Below are 12,697 nucleotides of genomic sequence, written 5' to 3'. Positions count from 1 at the left end.
ATATGAAACCAGAAACCACCACCTGCCACATTCCACAGGAGGACCTCGAAAACACTGCATGTATCAAGGGCATATGGTGTGCCCCAGAGAGCTGTCCTCTGTGGGCAGAGCCAAATGTAGGAGATGCTGTTCCCAAACTGGGCTCCCTGGTAACTGCGGGGATGTTGGGCTCTGGAATAATGGAGGTCAGGGCAATGCATGACTATCAGAAGCAGGATGAGCAATTACCATAATGGGCAGCAAGGTCAGAATGGCAGCCAGGGGAATCTGACCCTCAGGCGTCTATAGAGATGAAATTGGTAAGAACTTGGTATTTCTGAGGCAATATAGATAGGCAGCTAATACACAAAAATATCAGAATGAGAATCCACTGGACCCACCACCTCTCCCAGCAGTCGGAAGCTGACTTTGATTGGCCTCTGGAAGGTGCAGATGAGGCACCAGCTTAGAGGTAAAACCCTACAAGGATGGGGCACTATGTCTCAGAATGTGGCATGCACTTTAAATCAATGGCTGCTATATGGTGTAGAGACCTTGGTTCTGAAAAAGAGAGAACTCTAACAGGCAGTGCAGTAAGAGTCCCACCAGACTTCAAGTGATAGCTTCCACCTGATTGAGCACCTCTGCTGGCAGGGCTAATGGGCCTTGATCATCATGAGGAGTTGGGCTGGAGCCACAGAATGGAGGCAGGGGCAGAAAGAATATGTTTTGGACCCAGGCAATCCCTGGGGGTGTCTCTTGCTCTTCCCATGCCCAGTTGTGACTGTTAAGTGGCAAATGAAGTCACTATGGCCTGAGGAGTGTCTCAAACTCCTCAGGGATGAGGACCTGGGTTGCCCCCTGCCCCAGGCAAGCCACCAAGGCCAGCAAAGGGCAGTGGGAAGTAGAATGAGGAGGGGGAGGGTGATGAGTATCATCGGGCTCAGGACCTACTGCAGCAGCAGGATCATGGTCTATCCCACCGACTGTCCTCTTCAACATTTTCTAAGAAAGTGTGACCAACCAAATCTCAAGGAAGCTAGCCAGACAGAGTGAATTTAATAAGAGAAGTGAGGATGTGGTGGATGCCCTTGGTTTTTCTCCCAGATCCTCTGTAGCAGCCGGTGTGCCCACAGCCAGCTGCTGTGAGTGTTGGCTGGAGCAGCTCACAGCTGCTCTTCTCAAGAGGGTTATACTTGTCCAAGTGGGAGTGCCTGGTCTGGGAAGCTAGCACCACCCCCCTGCAGGGCAGACCTCAGCCTGGGACCATGAAAGATCTGACAGGATGGCGCAGCCTTTTGCCTTAAGGCTGCAAAAACTCTGCCACCAGCTCTTGTGCAAGAGCTGTCCTCTGGGCTTCGGTGCAGACCATATCCTGGCTTAGCTTCCTCTTCCGCCTGCACTGCTGCTCCACGCCTCTTCTCCTGAGACCACTCCCTCCCTCCCTGAGTCTGCTTTAACACGTTCAATAAACTCAGTCGAAGACAGGTCACCATTTACAACAGAATAAAAAAAAAATCATCTACCTAGGAATAAATCTAGCAGAATATGTGCAAGATCTCTACCCCAAAAAACTACAGACGGTGTTGTAAGAAACTAAAGAACCCTTAAATAAAATGAGAGCTATGTCATGGCCATGAATTGGAGCACCCAATGCAGTAAGGTATCAATTCTTCCCAGGCTGGACTACAAAGTCAATGCTATTGCAATAAAAATTCCATTGTATGAAGTTACAAGCTGATTCTAAAATTTATATAAAAGTACAAATGTACTTAAAACGTACAAAAGCACACTAACTTAATTACTATGATAAATCTATAGTAATTAAGATTGTGAGGTACTGGTATACAGATAAACAAATGGGCCAAGGGAATGGAATAGAGAGCTGAGAAGTAGACATATCTCCGCGTGGACACTTGCTACAAGACAAAATGACTTCAGAGTGGTAGAGAAGGGGTGGTGCTTTCAATATCTACCTGGAAAAATAACGAAACTCAACTCCTACCTCTCACATTGTCAACTGCAGGTGCATTTAAATCCAATTGTGAAAGACAAAACAAAGCTGCTAGAATGTCTTCACAACCTGGTTGTAGGCAAATATTTCTTTAAAAGAGTGTATGCACACACAAAAAAGCATTAGCCATGAGCGAAAATATGAAATTTTTGATATTGTAATTAAAATTTTCTTTTCATCAGAAGACACTATTGAGATAGTGAAAAACCATAGAGTTTAAGAAAATATAACTCATAAAACTGACAAATATGAAGAATTCCAAAAAAACCAAGAAAGACAGATAACCCAATAGAAAAATGGATGAGACTTGACTGGACACTTCTTGAAAGAGGATATTCAAATAACCAACTTATTACTCATCAGGAAAATGCAAACTTAAATCATAGTGAGATACAATTACATACCCACCATAATACCTAATATTTAAAAAAAAAGACCATATGGAACAATGAAAATTTTCATGCACTTCTGGGAAAAGTTTAAATTGGTTCAATTGTTTTGGCAATATCTACTGAAGTTGAATATGTCTCCATCCTTTGACTTAACAAACCATTTTTAGGTATATACCCAAAAGAAATACGTGCACATGTACACCAAGAAATACAAATAAATTATGTTCATAGCTTCATTATTCACAATTGTCCCAAACAGGGAAAAAAACCAAATATCCACCAACAGAAGAAGGTATTTTTAAAAGTGCTATATTCATACAATGGAATACTATACAGCAATGAAAATAAACAGATTACAACAAGCAACAACATGCATGAATCTCACAGCTCTAATATAGAGTAAAAGAAGGTGAACACAACAAAACACATACTGTGTAGTTCCACTTATATAAAGTTCAAAAAAAAGGCAAGGCTAAACTATGGTGTTTAAGAATACAGGTGTTAAGAAAAGCAAATAAATTGTTATAAAGTTGGGACAGTGGTTGCCTAGAGGAAGTTACAAGGAGGGGGAAAGAGAGAGTTATTAGGAGGAGCACACGGATGCTTCTGGGTTGCTAGATGCAGTCTATTTCTTGATCTGGGTGGTGTTCCCACCATAAAGGCATTTCCTTCATGATAACTTGCAGCTGCACAATCTTGTTTTGTGAAATTTTATGTATGGATGTTATTTTTTTAATGAAATTTTTTTTGTTTTTTGTTTTTTTTTAATTAATTAATTAATTAATTTTTTTTTTAGCTGTGTTGGGTCTTCGTTTCTGTGCAAGGGCTTTCTCTAGTTGCGGCAAGCGGGAGCCACTCTTCATTGCGGTGCGCGGGCCTCTCACTATCGCGGCCTCTCTTGTTGCGGAGCACAGGCTCCAGACGCGCAGGCTCAGTAGTTGTGGCTCACAGGCCTAGTTGCTCCGCGGCATGTGGGATCTTCCCAGACCAGGGCTCGAACCCGTGTCCCCTGCATTGGCAGGCAGATTCTCAACCACTGCGCCACCAGGGAAGCCCAAATGAAATGTTTTTAAAAATGAAAAACAAAGGATGCAATTACACAGCTAGCTTATAAAAGCAAACCTTCAGGAATTAACAGGATTTTTTTAATGTAAAAATGTAAAATATAATCACTGAAATTTTAAAGAGACATGCACATAGTGGATGGGTTCAGCAGCAGATTAAACATAGTTGAAGAGAGAAGTCGTGAAGCAGAAGGTGTATCCAGTGAATTTATCCAGAATGCAACAGAGAAGATGGAAAATATGAAAAAAGATTAAGAGGCACAAGGGGATACAATGAGAGGATCTAGTCTGTGTCTGGAATCTCAGAAGAAGAAAGTGGTAAGAATTTATTTGGGAATGGCCACAAACATTAAGAGAGCTATATATTAAGAGAATTTCCCAGAAGTGATGAAAAATATAAATTCACAAGTGTAGGAAGCACAACATATCCTACACCTAGACATATTATAGTAAAATTGAAGGATATCAACAACAAAGAGAATATCTGGCAAGAACCCAGAGAGAGAGAGGAGAAATCACCTATAAAGGAAAGACATATAGACTTCTAGACAACAACAATTGAAGCTATTGTTGTAGCCTCCAAAATGGCCTCCAGTAACCCTCACCTCATTTGTGCCTTTTTGTAGTCCCCTCTAACACTGAATAGGGTTGGCCCTGTGTGACCAACAGGATATTGAGGAAGTGATGATGTATGACTTCCAAAGCTAAAACATGAACAGCATTCATGCTTCCACCTCAGTGTCTTGGCCTGCAAGTTCTGGAGAAAGTCAACGACCATGGAAGGGGAACACTCAGTAGACCTGTGGAGAGGTCCTTGTGGAGACAAACTGAGGCCTTTAATCAACAGCTACGTGACTGGCCTACCCTGGAAGCAGATCTCCAGGCCTTCAGTAACAGTATCCAACCTCACAACAGATCTTGAGACAGAACAGAACAGCCAAGCCACTCCCAAATTCCTGATCCACAGACACCGTGGAAAATTATTTTTGTGTTAAGCCACTAAGTTTTGACGTAATTTGTTTTGCAGCAATAGATTCAATTCATTAGAATAACAGCTACAGAGTTTTGAGAGAAAATGAATGCCAACATAGAATTGTATACTGAGCAAAAATCTATTCCTCAAGGACAAAGGCAAAATAAAATCATTTCAAGATGAACAGAAATGGAGGGAATTTAACATCAGAGCCTGCTCTCAAGGAATTCTCAAGTATGTGCTTTGAGAAGAAGGAAAATAATCCCAGAAGGACAGTCCAGTGTGTAAGAAGAAATGATCAACAAACAAAACAGTAATATGTGGATGAATACAAACAACCATTGTCCATAAGACAATAAAACAACATCTAATTTGTGAGGTTAAAGAAGGAACTAAAACACTCAACAATACTAAGTTGGAAAGCGATGATTGGAGCTAAAACGTTCTACAGTACTTTTATTGCCTTGGAGGTAATCAAATATTATTTAAGTCTCTGTTAACTTAAATAGTCAGGTAACAGCTCAAGAGGCAGCACTGAAAGACTAGAATCAGCAAGTATAAATTTCAAGCCTGTATAGAGAAAAATCAATAAGGGGGGGGGGTGGAATATTAAAACAAAACTCTCCATTAAGGCAAGAAAGCAGAAGAAAAAGAAATATTGGTTAAAGTGGAAATAAAAACATAAAATGAAAGAAAAAAGTCCAAATATATCAATAATCACAGTAAATACTGGGCTATTCTTACCACTTAAAACACAGGATCATATTGGGGTTTTTTTTTTTTTAAAAGCTACAACTCCCAGTTCTATGCTGTTTTCAGGTAACACAGTGTAACAATGGAATGCAGGGAAGTTGAAAGCAAGAACGCAGGGAGAGATACATCAGGCAAATATTGGCCAAAAGAAAAATGATATAGTTATAGGAATATCTGACTCTGAAAGAACACATGGCAGAGAGGACCAATACTGATGGCGAAAAGGTCTCACATAAGGTTGCTCTGGGGCACAGACCCCCCTGCTGCAGCAACAGCAGCACAACTTCCCAGGTGCTGGCAGCCCCCATATAAATTCCCCATCTCTTAAGCCATAACACAGTTTCCAACACCATGTGTCATATAGATCAATGTCTCTCACTGCAAAACAATTCAATTAGAAGTTAATACCACAGGACTTCCCTGGTGGCGCAGTGGGTAAGAATCTGCCTGCCAGTGCTGGGGGCACAGGTTTGATCCCTGGTCCGGGAAGATCCCACATGCTGCAGAGCAACTAAACCCGTGTGCCACAACTACTGAGCCGGCGCTCTAGAGCCCGCAAGCCACAACTACTGAACCCGCGTGCCACAACTACTGAAGCCCGCGCGCCTAGAGCCTGTGCTCTGCAACAAGAGATGCCACCGCAATGAGAAGCCCGTGCACTGCAAGGAAGAGTAGCTCCCACTTGCCGCAACTAGAGAAAGCCCGTGCTCAGCAACAAAGACCCGACGCAGCCAAAAATAAATAAATTTACAGAAAAAAAAAAAGTTAATATCACAAGATAATTTTTTCAATCCCCATATATATGGAGAGTTTCTAAAGAAGTTTAGCAAGGTGCATGGATTTGAGACCAATATAAGAAGTCATTTGATCTTTCTACAGCAGCAGGCATTAGAAAATACTATAGAAACACCATTTACAGTAGCAACTGCAACCATTACCAAAAAAAGGTAGCTGGGGATCAGTCTAGAAAACGTGCAAAACCTGCATGTCATAAAATCATGTCATACATCATCGCACACTTCCAGGAGAGTTAGGACCCACGACCGGAGCCTTCCCAGGAGCAGCAGCCCCTCGACGACCCCTCCCACGTGGCGGCCAGGCGCAGGACTGTCGTCCTGGGTGTGAGCAGCCATTGGGCACCTGCTCCGTCTCTGCAGCTGCCTGCTGGTGAGCTCCGTATTTCCACACCCTTTCCATCTGACCCACCGCCCCCCAAACCCCGCCAGCCTAGGAACCCCCAGGCGGTGGGCAGCCGTCCTGGAGGCTCCAATGGGCTCGGCAAGCAAGTGTAAGAGGAGCAGGTGCAGCCTGTCCAGCATGTCATGCCCTCGGCCTCCTTGCCGATCCCAGTGAGAACAGGAGCGCACAGGTCTCTGAAGACCTGAGGGGTGGAGGACGCTGAGGTCTCTTTATAAGGTGCACATTCATGAATGCCGCATGCTTGCGAAGGACGCCTCTCCTTCCCCATCCCCGCCCCAAACCAGCGTCAGGTGTGCCCCACAGATGCAAGGCAAGGTCATCGAGGCAGTGCCTGGGCCACCACACCTGCCACGTACAGCATCTCCATCCTCACCCACAGCTGGTGCTCACAACACCCACTGCTGCTTCTAGTGAGTCTACAGTGGGTCTGCGGGGCTAGGCTAGGGTGGCTGGGGACAGGCTCTCCATGGGTGGGCCAGGTTGGGGCGGGGCCAGGCCAAGGGCGGGATCATGGTGGGCGGGCTCTCAGTGGAGGCGGGGCTAGGCTTGGGGCGGGGCTCTCCATTAGTGTGGGCAGGGCCTAACTGAGGCAGAGCCAGGTCACCCTGTGCACTTGTGGCCCTTCCGAATCACAAAGGTGGTGGTGGTCTGGCAGGCCTGTGTCCGGGAACGAGGGGAGAGGGCAGGACCCCTGTCAGTGGGCTCCATGGGTGGGTGGAGTTGCCCCTTGGGAAGGCAGCACAGGGGTTGGATACCGGAGCGGGCTCAGTGTGGAGAGAAATAGAGGATCATGAAGCAGAGAAATGTCACGTGGCCTTTAAACACTGACAAACACCCCTTTTCCTGGACATTTTCGAAACGTATTGCGTATACAGTAGTTTCATTAGCCAAGAATTCTGAGGGCTACCCAAGGTCGAGCCATGGAAGTGGATTTGTCCCCAGTCTCCAAGGGACATGAGCATCTGGGCCGGGAGTGGGCCATCCTCCCCTGCTTGGAGGTTCTGGGATGAGGGACATCCCCGAGTCTCCCACATCAGTTTGCTTGTCTCAGCAGCAGGCATCTGTGCACCGCATGTGTAGGTATGCAGTAAGAATTAGGGTAGGTGGGGGCTCTCCACAGTGAGGATGAGAGACTTTGTTGTCTGAGCCCCAAAACATGCAAGAATGTCCTGGGCCCTGGGCCAGGGCAGGAGAAGGGCACAGGAGATAGGACAGGAGGAGAAGGGAGAAGGAGGGAGATGGGGAAGGAGGGACGAGGGGCAGGAGCCAGGAGGAAAAAGGAGGGCAGGAGAGAAAAAGTGGGAAGAGGGAAAAGGGGGGGAAGAAGGGGACAGAGAGAGGAAGAAAAGGGGAGAAGAGGAGAAAGGAGGGGGGCAGAAGTGAGAATGGGGCAGGGAGGAGGGTCATCAGAACCAGCTCCCACCCCTGTGTGGTCTGTCTCTAGGGGCTAGGGGAAGCAGAGGCTGCCCAGGTACAGATAAAAGAGAGTGATGAAAAGGTTAGAGGTCAGGAACCTGCTCAGGGTTGGGAGCTGCTGGGGCAGCATGCGGGGGGTGGGGGGGTGCAGGCCCAGGTCTCAAAGTGGAGCGACACAGGTCTCTCCAGGACTTTCTGGCCCCTGATGACTAAGTTAAGCTACCTCTTCCCCTCAAGTCCATCAAAATCAAGGATTTGAGTCCTCATGGTGTATCACCAACCCCAAAACGCAAAGCTGGACAAGCCAGAGGACCAGATAAAGTCTTGTGTCTTGCCTGTACTTACTGAGCAAGTCAAGCGTCCTGGTCATGTTGCAGCCAGAGTGCTTCTTGACCACCATCCTCACACCTTCCAGACATGGCCACTGGGAAAGTTCTGGGCCCCAGACCAGGCCAGGAGCCAAGCTGTGGGCAGGTGGGCCACCTGGGTGTGGTAGGGAGCTTGCCCAATTCTAGCTGGACACATAGTGTCTAAGTGTTCAATGACCATGCAGGTGCCGGGACAAAAACAGGCTTCCCCTGCACAGATGGGGTGGGAGAATTGCAGGCTGAAGGCTCCTCTGCAAGGCTGCACATGATGCGGAGAGGGGAATGGAGACATGGGGGTGCTACAAGGTGGGAGGAAGGGGAGGGGATCTGAGTCCAGCCCTCCCTCTCTCTCCAGCACCACCTCCACTGTGGCCCAGGCTGACAGCTCGGCCTCTGAGCCTGTTATCCACGTGTCTGGTGGGGATGTGTGGAGAGCATCTGGTGTCAGGATCCTGGGGTAGTGATAACTGCTGACCCCTTGCTCCCCTCCCAGGTTCTGCATCTCACACAGTAGTGTCGAAGTTTTGGAGGCGGGGCAGTCAGCAAGACTCTCGTTCCTCAGAAGTTCTCACAGCTCAACAGAAGGGATGCTCTCAGGCCCTCAAATCCCAAAAGTCAGACAGCCCTCCCATCCCCCAACAAAGACCTAGCATTCAACTTGACGAATGACACAGCCCCACGTGCCAGCCTTGCCTGCACACACCTGCATCCTCACAGCCATGGCTCTGCAGGCCACCTGCCCATACTTCACAGGTGAGGAGACCCCACAGGGAGCCTGAACCTGGTTTTGTCCCTACCTGGGTGTAACGAGCTATTTTAACCTTTCTGAGGTTGTTTTCTCACCTGTGAGATGGATCATAACAGGCTGCCCTCCTGAACAGCATTCAAAGCCAGTGTCCATGGGTGGTGCCCCTCCCCAGCCCCTGCCTGCTGAGCCCCGAACCAGGAAGGGCCTGGCAGGTACCTGGGACAGATGTGTCCTTCCTGGAGGGCCAATGCCCAGATGGACAAGCAGGTGAGGGGACAGAGCAGGAAACAAGAACAGGAGGTCTACTCTGGCCCAGCACAACCCCTCTCCACAGAACAGCCCGTGAAGACCCTCCATCAGGCCCAAGGGTTCAGCAGGGACAATACCTGCCAGCTGTACCTGGGTCAGGGAGAAGGCTGTGCCCCACCAACCTCAGGGTCAAGGCTATGACCTCATGGGGAGGCATCACCCCTTCCCCGCCTGCTCAGTGATAAGTGTCCAGGCCAGGCCTGCTCCTGCCCCTGGCTGGAGACAGGAGGGTCATACAGACCTTGCCAACACAGACCCCAGTCTGTCCCTTTGGTTGTGCTGCCTGTCTAGGATTCCATCATGGCAGTCCCCTCCTGGAGTCATTCCTGAGACAAGGGTCATTTGATCTCCTACAGGGCCCCTCACTTCTGAGTGGATGGTTCCTCAGGCCAGTTCAACTGCGGTTCCTGGAAGGGGCCGAGGTCTCTGGTACCCCCACCCAGGCAGGATCTGGGGCATGGGATGGCAGCCCCTGCGAGGAGAGCTCCACGGCGCAGAAGCCCTTTCCCCTCCGCATTAAGCAGGACATTTGTTGTTGGGGCTGGAAGACGACCTCCCAGCCCCACCGCAAGCCCCTCCTCTTCCAGGGTCTCCAGGGGCCCCTGATCTGCGAGGCAAAGGACCCCTGCCCTGCAGCTCAGCGCTGAACCGGCAGGCTGGGCCGGGCTTCGGCCCCACCCCTACACCGCGTCCCAACGTACCGCAGAGAATATTTGAACCCTGGCAACCAGTCCCACTCCCGCCCCTGGCGCTCTGCTGTGGCCACCGCTGCTGCTCAGGTCACCTCTGGGCTTGCGGGAGCCTCCACCCCTTCCCCTTCTTGGAACCCACCCCACTCCCCTCTGAAATCCCCTCTCCTCGCCCGGCCCCTTTCCCAGGACTCTCCCCCAAGCCCCTCCCCTTGTCCCACCCCTCCCTCTTCTGGGGACTTCACCCCTCTGACAGCACCTCGTCTCACCCCGCCCCCTCCGGGGGACTCCCCACCACCACCAAAGGTTTTTCCCTTTCTCCTTCCCTTTCAGGCTCTCCCAGGCCAGTTCCGTTGTGAGCTGCCGGCTCCCTGCTCCAGGGGTGTGGGAGAGAGAGGCTGCGGTTGCTGTGAGCAGGGTAGGCCTGGAGCTGCAGATTTAAATTTAATGTATGTCTCTGTGCAAACCGCAGGTGGAGTGCCTGCTGCTGTGGTCGCATTCTCCTGCCAGCCCTTATGCTGAGGAACTCTGTCCCAGAAAGGCGCCTGTACGCTCCAAGGCATGCACCCTCTCCCCATCCGTAAGTGAGTTAACAAGCGGGAATGCAAACCAGGACGCTGTCTTAGACCCCGCCCATTCACCCAAGGACCTCTCCTACTTCTCCTTCCTCCCCCTCTTCATTACTGGGTGCTGCATACTGTCAGTGCTTAATAAGTGCTGGGGACTGACACCCCACTGTGGCCTCCGGAGGGGTGGGAGTAAAGATCTTCACCCCAGGAAACGGGTGGAGGGGGCAGCAGGGTCCCCTCACCTACCCACTGTGCCTGGAATTCCCCCCCCCACCCCTTCTACCCTTGACTGTCCCAGAGCTTCAAGAGAGAGGCCCACTTTAAGTGCTGCACCCCCAGGCTATGTCCTGGTCAGGCCGGCCCCCTAATCCACAGCCCAAGGTCTCGCTGACCACTGAGTCCTCAGGAACCCCAGGGAGGGTGGGGCAGTTGAACCACCCCCTAATCCCCCAGCCCCAATCCTAGCCGCTCTCTACCCTTCTGCCTGGCCCATGTTCCCCAGGGCAAAGAGAAGACCCAACTGGACAGGCGCTGTGGGGGTCATGGGAATGTGGGCTGCTCTGAGCTCCCACCCCACCCACCCAGGCCTCACGGTCGGGGGACGCTCTCAGGCTCCTCTTCCCCAGTGACCCAGGCACACACAGGCCCTGGTGATCATGAAAACAGCACTTCACCCGCCCCATGCTCCCCCCCCCACCCCCCGCTACAACTCTCCACATATTGGAGGCTGGGGCCATGAGAGAACCCAAGAGCGGATCACACAGTGTTCCTTCCCTCCATCTCCATCTCAGAGAGCTATGAGTCAGCTGGGGTGGCCCTGATGGAGGTGGGGGGCTGTTCTCATGCGCCACCATCTCCACAGCCCTGGCCAGAGCTGGCAAATATACATACATACATACAATCTTTAAGAAAGCAGCCGATATTTCTGTACGGAATTACAGCATCAGCTCCCAGCTCCCCCCACCCCACGAAGATCTCTGGGATGCTCTCCCAGGACAGAATGAGCCCAGCCCCTCTCCCTCCAGGAACAGGAGAGAACTTCTCTCCCGTGAAGGCCTGGGAAGGGAGGGGACTAGGGAGGGTTGTTCTGCAGCAGCAGGGAGCATGTGTAGGATGGGAAGAAGCGGGGTGGAGGCCTGTGGATATCCAGATCTGAGGAGAGGCTGACTGGATCCCCTGCAGGACCCTTCTCCCCAGGAAGCCCTTCCCCAGAATCCCCCTCCCCCAGGACACCCCTCTCCTAGAACCCCCTCCCCCAGAAGTCCTGCCTAAGCCTCCCTCTCCCTGACTGGGGAGCCAGCCCAGCTCTCAGCTCCTAAGTGGGGCTCTTGGTTCTTTATGAGTCTCCTACCCCATAAAAGGATCACCGCTGTGCACAGTCCAGAACCTCTGGAAATAGCTGACAGCAGCCCTGCAGGCCCTGCCAGGCCCCTGGCAGCCCTGGGTTGGGCGGGTGGGAGAGGGGCTGCTCTGAGCGTGGGAAGTATGGACTCACGACCCACAGAAGCACTACGGTTGCTTCGTTTCAGGTCTCGGTCTCTCAGCGGGCCTGGTTCTGGTCTCTGTGTCCTGGGGAGCTGCAGCCAACCTGGCCTTGAACGTGGGACAGCTGCAGCCCTGCCCTGCCTCAAGCCCTCCCACTGACCGAGGCCCAGGCCCCTCCCAGGAATGTCCAGAGGGACCAGGTGGGGATTGACAGCAAATGCCTCCGATTAATAAAAGGTTTGATGGGAATTTCATATGTTGATGTGGATCCTAAACATTTTCCAGGAACATCTGGCAGAGGTGGAGCCCTGTTTATGCTCACGATGAGAGTGTTTTTTTCCAGGTCCTCAGCCTGTCTCCTTCCCTGGGCCCCAGTGGGGTCTCTGGGTTGCCACCCACTGCCTCGGCCTGAGCCCACCCCTTACCCGGGAGCAGAGAGTCACTGGAATGGGAGCCAGAATCCAGGTCCACCCCTGGGAGGGGCCTCAAGTCTGATTCTTCCCACTCACCTCTGCCTGCCTCCTTCCTCCTCCTACCAGTACAGGAGAAGTGTCCTTCCTGGACGCCATCAGCCCCGCAGGTGCACAACCTGGGGAGGGGGGCAGCCAGGAGGGGGCTCCAAGCCTCTGCAGTATGGGTTGGGTTGGGTTGTGGCCCTTACCCACGGTGGCTGCCTCCAGCCTACACTCACACACACACGCACATGCACACACATGCACACACACGCGCACGCACACG

General features: G+C 50.9%; 1 protein-coding gene across 1 annotated transcript in view; it reads left to right on the top strand.

The window, feature by feature from the left end:
- Positions 1–11,021, top strand: part of PRSS38 (serine protease 38) — a 143,214-nt gene extending 132,193 nt beyond the window's left edge. Inside the window, exon 5 of the mRNA XM_082455127.1 lies at positions 10,378–11,021. Within this exon, the coding sequence (XP_082311253.1) occupies positions 10,378–10,842 (465 nt within the window). The 3' untranslated portion in view covers positions 10,843–11,021. The remainder of the gene's footprint in view (positions 1–10,377) is intronic.
- Positions 11,022–12,697: the final 1,676 nt, after the last annotated feature.

This window comes from Balaenoptera physalus (genome assembly GCF_965194825.1).
Source record: "Balaenoptera physalus genome assembly, chromosome: 3".
NCBI lineage: Eukaryota > Metazoa > Chordata > Mammalia > Artiodactyla > Balaenopteridae > Balaenoptera > Balaenoptera physalus.
The sequence above is the reverse complement of the archived record's forward strand: the minus strand, read 5'-3'. Positions and strand labels throughout refer to the sequence as shown.